Raw genomic sequence first — 6,979 nt, forward strand, 5'->3', positions numbered from 1 at the left:
TTGTTATAGTCTATAGTTCTTATGGTCTATAGTTCTTAAAGTACATAGTTGTTATAGTCTAGAGTTGTTACAGTTCATCCATCCATCCATCCATTATCTTTACCCGCTTATTCCATTTTGGGTCACGGGGGTCGCTGGTGCCCATGTCCAGCAATCACTGTGCGAGGGGCGGGGTACACCCTGGACGGGTCGCAAGTCCATCACAGGGACACATAGAGACAAACGAGACAAACAACCATTCACTCTCTCATTCACACCTAGGGACAATTTAGAGTTACCAATCAGCCTAACACGCATGTTTTTGGTCTGTGGGAGGAAACCGGAGCACCCGGAGAAAACCCACGCATGCACGGAGAGAACATGCAAACTCCACCCAGAGAGGCCCCTGGACCGGGGTTTGAACCAAGGACATGCTCGCTGAGAGGCAGCAGCTCTACCAGTTGCGCCACCGTGCTGCCCAGTTGTTACAGTTGATAGTTCTTATTTTCTATAGTTCTTATAGTACATAGTTGTAGTCTATAGTTGTTATAGTCTATAGTTCTTATGGTCTATAGTTCTTAAAGTAAATAGTTGTTATAATCAATAGTTGTTATAGTCTATAGCTGTTATAGTCTATTTTTCTTATGGTCTATAGTTCTTATAGTACATAGTTGTAGTCTATACTAGTTATAGTCTATATTTCTTATGGTCTATAGTTCTTAAAGTACATACTTGTTATAGTCTAGAGTTCTTATAGTCTATAGTTGCTTTGTTTTTGCAACCTGAACTCATATGCAAATCACTCACTCTTCTCACCCCCAAGGGTCATTAGCGTCTTTGTTAGCCTGGTCGGAATGAGTTTTGGTCACATTTATTTAGGCATTTCAAAAAAATTCTAGTATTGTCAGTTTATGTTGGAGCAGACAACGTATGAGTCATTATGACAACCTGACAGTAAGTGGTTAATTTAAAATGTGTTTTGGCTGAGTTTTCTATTACTTGTTCACAAAAGATTGGTTCATACTTTGAGTTTGGGATAGTTAGTATAATTTTGACGTGTTCTTTAAAATTCCGCAATGATAATTTTAAATTCCTGAAATGAGGGCAACAAAAAAATTGTAACATAGAGCCAGATGATAATGATATAAAGATACTTAAACTTGGAAAAAGGGTAAAGTTCAATGAGTTTACACTTTTCAGCGTTCCACACTGTAAATTTTCATAACCACAAGCAAAAACAAATGTTATTCATTTGTACCTACTGCCCTGACCAACTGTGTCATATGACCGCATGAAGGTGCTGAGATGCTTTATGTGCTCTCAGTGTTTCCTCAGAAGTCTGCACAGCAAAAAAAAATAGGTTATCTTCAAACCAATCAGCCACATAAAAAAAAAAATACACAAAATTTATCGTGCTTGCATTTTTCAGGACTTTTGCGTGTTTCATCGTGTCCCATTTTCTCTGTTTCAGCAGATGTCAGCCAAAATGGATTACCTGAACGTGACAGACTCATGTCCCTCCATCATTGACTTCCGTAACCAAGTCTACTCTACGTCCTACTCCCTCATCTTTGTGTTGGGTTTTGTGGGAAATAGCTTCGCCCTGGGGGTGCTGATCAAAACATACCGCCAGAGCTCACCCTTCCATGTCTACATGATGAACTTAGCGATGTCTGACCTGTTGTGTGTCATGACTCTACCACTGAGGGTGCTCTATTATGTGAGAAAGGGCCAGTGGGAGCAGGGGGATTTCCTGTGCCGTATCAGCTCCTACTTGCTTTACGTGAACCTCTACTGCAGCATTTACTTCATGACTGCCATGTCGGTCACACGGTTTGTGGCAATTGTGTTCCCTGTGCAGAACCTGCGGCTGGTGACAGTGAACCGTGCACGTATCGTTTGTTTGGGTATATGGCTGTTTAGTGGTCTGACATCCTCCCCCTTTCTGATGCTTGGTCAGCATGTCGACCAGTCAACAAATAAAACCAAATGCTTTGAGCCACCAAATCATGCAAGTAATCATCTGCCAAAACTACAGGCGCTGAACTATGTAGGCCTGATATTAGGCTTTGTCTTACCCTTTCTGATCATCTTAATCTGCTATGCTGGCATAGTTCGTACCCTGCTTTTGCGCACTCCTGCTACTCGACGACAAAAGGGTTCAGCTACAAAAGCTATAAGAATGATAGTGATTGTGCTGCTGACATTCCTAGTCAGCTTCATGCCGTACCATGTACAGCGGACCATCCATCTAAACTTCCTATCCAAGGAAGGCACATCCTGCTTCATGCACAAGTCTGTTGTGGTGACTCTGTGCCTTGCTGCTTCAAACTCATGCTTTGATCCGTTGCTGTACTTCTTTTCCGGCGAGGGTTTTCGCAGCCGCCTGTCGTCGATACGCCACACAGTGAGAAGCAGCACGGTGCGGCGTTCAGCCAAACTGAAGCACATCACAAGCTCAGAGAACAGAGAAAACCTCCAGCTGGGTGCCAGTTAAATCTTAATGGACTCACTGCTTATGGAACAAGCAGATCAAGATGTCTTTTAGGGTTTTTCCATTGTAGTGTTTCTCCTTAGTAGACCAGCACTGGTGCTAGTGATGGTTCACAATTGGTATAAAAAAATTGAGAATTAATTTGTTTTTCCACAGCCTGAGGGCCAACTCAAAGACACCTCTTTAATATAGATGGAAGATACATCTGATTCTCCCTCTGAGATACAATGAGCTCATGTTCTCCCAGCATTCAGTGTGACATAATGTCAGCGCTTCATGGATTTTTTTCCTTTTGGGGGGGGGGGGGGGGGGGGGGGGGGGGGAGTAGAAGTACAGAAGTTGGAGAAGGTGAGTCTGTGATCGGAAGGTTGCCGGTTCAACTCCACAGACCGACAACATCAAAATGTGGTGGGAAAGGTGAAACACCCATGCCTGCCTCCACCCTCATTTGCTCCATTCTGGGCTCTTGAGCAAGGCCCTTAACCCCCACCATCTGCTCCCCCGGCGCCCTAGATGGCAGCTCTCTGCTCCACACAGAGGGCTGTGGTAGCTCGGTGGTCTGTGGTTGCGTCAGGAAGGACCTCCAGCGTACAAACAATCGTCAAGTCTTGGTGTGAGTTAGTTCGCTGTGGCGACCCCTGAAGAAGGGAGCAGCCGAAAGAAGAGAAATAAAGTTAAAGCTTCAAGTTTTTATTGTTCCGTCTTCACTTGGGCAGAAAGTTCAACATTTAATTGATTCTCTGTCAGTAGCTCTACCTCCAGCCCTGACAGAAGAGTTTCTTTGTTTTGGTCTTGAAATGAGTTGGAGCTGCTGGAGAGGTGACGCACTGGAACCAAATCCACATCATCTGCCCCCCATCCCCCCCGTCTGACCATCTCAGGATGAAGGAAAGGACATTTATAATCTAAAAAAGTTAAATCTGGACATTCCAACAACAAAACAAAATTATTATTTTTTGTTTGTTTGTTTTGCTTTGTTTTTTTGGTTTTTTTGAATGTCCAGAGGACCAGATTTAACTCTTTTAGATTTTTCTACCTGGATTATTGAGGATGCATCAGGATATTTATAATCATCAAAACAAGATAAGAAGAAAGCGAAAGGCAGAAACAATCCAACCTTTCTGCTGGTTTGCTCACAGTGGAAGTATTTAAACATTTGATAAGGGACACGGTTAATGAAGAACTTTTTTGTTTTGAATTGGTTTTAAGTGTGTTGTAGTCAATATTTAAATGAGGCAGTTCTCCAGTACATGTGTCATATAAAACCCTTGTGGTCAGTAAGTTATAGTGTAATTTACTATGTAAAATAATAGTAAAAGTTAATGATTTTGTTCTTGAGTGTTGTGTAAATACAACACACACAAGAAACACGCATATGAAAGATAAAACTCCCTTTATAAAATATTGTGGATTAAAAATGAGAGTAATAAATTATAACAATATTTATGTATATTTTCTGTATTTATTCTTCTGTTGTAACTTTTGATAACATTGAATTTGTCATTGTTTTTGACCAAAATATTTTTCTATTATCATTTACAGTATATGACCTCTTTTTGTTGGTTTAGATCTGTTTTACGTGTTTTTCTGAAGTCGTCCTTCTTTCTGTAGTTAGGAGTTTAGTTTTAATTTGCTTGCTGTCCCTCTGTCTCTCTCAGAGATCATTTGTCTTGTTTGCAGAGTATGAGGTGTGGAGGCTGACACGGGATCTTGTTGACACAGTGAATATAAAACAGATGTTAGTTTAGCAGAGAACAGAAATGAAAACAGAAATAACCATCAGGATTCTGTAAGAGGTGACTCACATTAAAAAAACTCACGGATGGATGACTTCACCATGGTTACTGCAGTTGGTGCTAGCCTCAATGCTAACTGCTAACACAAGTGTTTGACCCACCTTCAAGTTTGTTTCATTTCAACTACTTGAAATATTCTGTACTTTGCTGTTTGCAAACTTTTGTTTAAAAAAAAACAACAACTGTATTTACAAGATCCAACCTGACTCATTTCTTTGTGGTGATAATCATGGGTGGGGGGGTGGGGGGTGGGGGGGGTTAAGCCTTATTCACTTTTAATATCAGGACAAAATTAATATGTTCTTTAACAAGCTCTAAAGGGATTAAAACTGGGTTTTAACAAGTTTATTGCATCAAGTGTGACATGAAATTATAACGCCTAGTCTAGAAATCCACGCAACAGATTCCAGTCGATGGAACAGGACAAGTACGGAGTTATTTTAATGTAATTTACAGTACTTTTTATTTTAGATAAGTTTTAATAGCCCTGTATTTTAAATAAATAACTCTTTTTCATTTAGTGCTTTAAAAATTGTTGAGGATACATTTCTCCCTCTGCTGGACTCTGGTGACATACATACACAGCTGTGCACGTGGTCTGCGTCGTTCACTGTTCATCTGTGAAACACTTTGATCACCTTGTTGTAAAGGGCTGTATAAATAAAGATTGACTGATTCTTGCTGTGTTTCCCTGAGGCTCCATCTATGGTCTGTGCTCCATGACCTCTTGTTCCGGATCGTTCGCACTAAAGTCGGCAGACAGAGCAGACTCTGTACCTGCAGCCTGGAACCACCGACTTCCACATCTGATTCTCAGTTGAAGCCTTTCAGAAAGTGGTAAAGTGTATGGAGGCTGACTTGACTGGAGTTTGCAACTTCTTCCAGTCTCATTGTTTAAAACTTGGCTCATGGTATTTCATATTTATTGCATGCTTTATAATGCGTTCTCTGTTTGACGCCTAAATGCCCAGGGCTCCTGTGGACAAAGTATCTTGTGACCTCAGTGGGATTTACCTGGTAAAATTAAGGTTAAAAAATCCACTATGTCCTATAGGACATAGGTCCTAATTATTATTAGGACCTATGTCTTAATGATAATTAGGACATAGGTCCTAATTATTATTAGGACCTGTGTCCTAAACAAGCAAACCAAAATGTAAAAGCTGTGTGTGAAAAATGAGGCCCACCTCATTCATTCATTCATTCAACCTTTATTTATACAGGTTAGTCTCACTGAGTCATGAGGACTCATTTACAAGAGAGACCTCTTTTTAACAAAGAATACAGGGTGCAGTGGTGGGGACGATAGTTACAGCCAGTTATGAATCTTAGCACACCGTGATAAACAGCGTCCAACAGGCGGACAGGGTGCTTGTAGGGGCGTTCATGTAAATAGTGTCACCATAGTCAATGGAGGGAAGGAAAGTAGTTACAAGGTGTTTCCTAGCATTCAGAGTTAAACAGGATCTATTTCTAAACAAAGAAAACCTGCTTTACTTTCAATTTCTTTACCAAGTTTTTGAAATTAAGCTTAAAAGAGATTCTTAATTACTATTATTATTATTAGTAGTAGTAGTAGTAGTAGTAGTAGTATCATTCAGCTGTGATAATTCTCAGTGATTGTTTTGTGTTTTATGGTCAGTCTCTCACATGGTTGTGGGAGAATTAGGACCAGGGCTTTTTTTTTTTTTTTTATAGTCAAATACTGGGTATATGTATTTTAATTGTGTAAGATCTTTCATTTCTACAATACATGATTTGGGTTGTTTTTTTTTGACAGCGTCTGAAAGACTTGAAAAATGTACATTTTCATGACACCATGACGGAGTAATACTGGTAGCCACACGAAAATATTTAGTCACAGCTGTAATTGTTGTAGGGGCAGCTTTACATAGAAAACAGAATAAGGAAATAACCCATCAAACAGAAGAGTCTCATAGCTTCAGACAGGGCAAATCCCAGGATGACATGTGAGAGCAGCTGCTGCTTCAGATGGGTTCCTGGCATAGCCAATGATGAGACTACCACACTCCGCCCCAATTCCATCACCAGATCCAGCAACTCCAACAGTGGCAGATCCGGCACCAATAAACTTGGCAGCAGTGTCAATGTCCCTGCTGATGGTGCTGGTCTGGAAACCTCAGTGTGACCTGAGTAAGGTGGCTCTGTGGCATCACAGCAACAGTGCTTTCTGGTTTGGCTTCAGACCTAGACAGCATGGAGGCTGACAGGGTCAGTAAAGAGCCCGGGAACCAGCATGTATCACAGCCGGTGTAGAAACAAACTTTGCACAGGCATGCATCTTGTATTTTAGGTAGTTTTACCCGGTTTGATCAAATCTGGCTGAAGCCCGGATCTATTGACTGCAGAGGACGAATCACAGTGGGAAAGAGTGCATGCACGATATGACCAGGGCTTAATTTGAACTGGATCCTGCCAAAACAGGATCTGGGAACTCTTTTATTTTGACAGGGTGCGTTCCAGTAACTGTTTGCTTGGATCCGGTAACTCTCAGGCTTACTAACAATAAAGTTATGAACAAATGTCACTGCCTTGAACGAATAAACCTATATTGGATATGTAATCTGAAAATAATTACATAAACATTAATTTTAAACATAACAGCCACTTACGAGCTTCCTAATATCACATAAGAGCTGCCTCTTCACATAAGCATTTCCACTTCCTCCCTTAAAAAAAATCTCCACAC

The 6,979-nt window shown here is 40.8% G+C and overlaps 1 protein-coding gene and 1 pseudogene across 1 annotated transcript in view; one reads left to right on the forward strand and one right to left on the reverse strand.

Annotated features, from left to right (window-relative positions):
- LOC119408297 (cysteinyl leukotriene receptor 1-like) overlaps positions 1–2,476 on the forward strand; it is a 3,879-nt gene extending 1,403 nt beyond the window's left edge. The window contains exon 2 of the mRNA XM_037675095.1: positions 1,454–2,476. Coding sequence (XP_037531023.1) covers positions 1,454–2,476 — 1,023 coding nt within the window. The remainder of the gene's footprint in view (positions 1–1,453) is intronic.
- Positions 2,477–6,156: 3,680 nt separating this feature from the next.
- LOC119409134 lies at positions 6,157–6,571 on the reverse strand (annotated as a pseudogene).
- Between the last annotated feature and the right edge of the window lie 408 nt (positions 6,572–6,979).

The sequence above is a fragment of the Nematolebias whitei genome, chromosome 4 (genome assembly GCF_014905685.2).
Source record: "Nematolebias whitei isolate Nwh7 chromosome 4, NemWhi1, whole genome shotgun sequence".
Classification (NCBI taxonomy): Eukaryota; Metazoa; Chordata; class Actinopteri; order Cyprinodontiformes; family Rivulidae; genus Nematolebias; species Nematolebias whitei.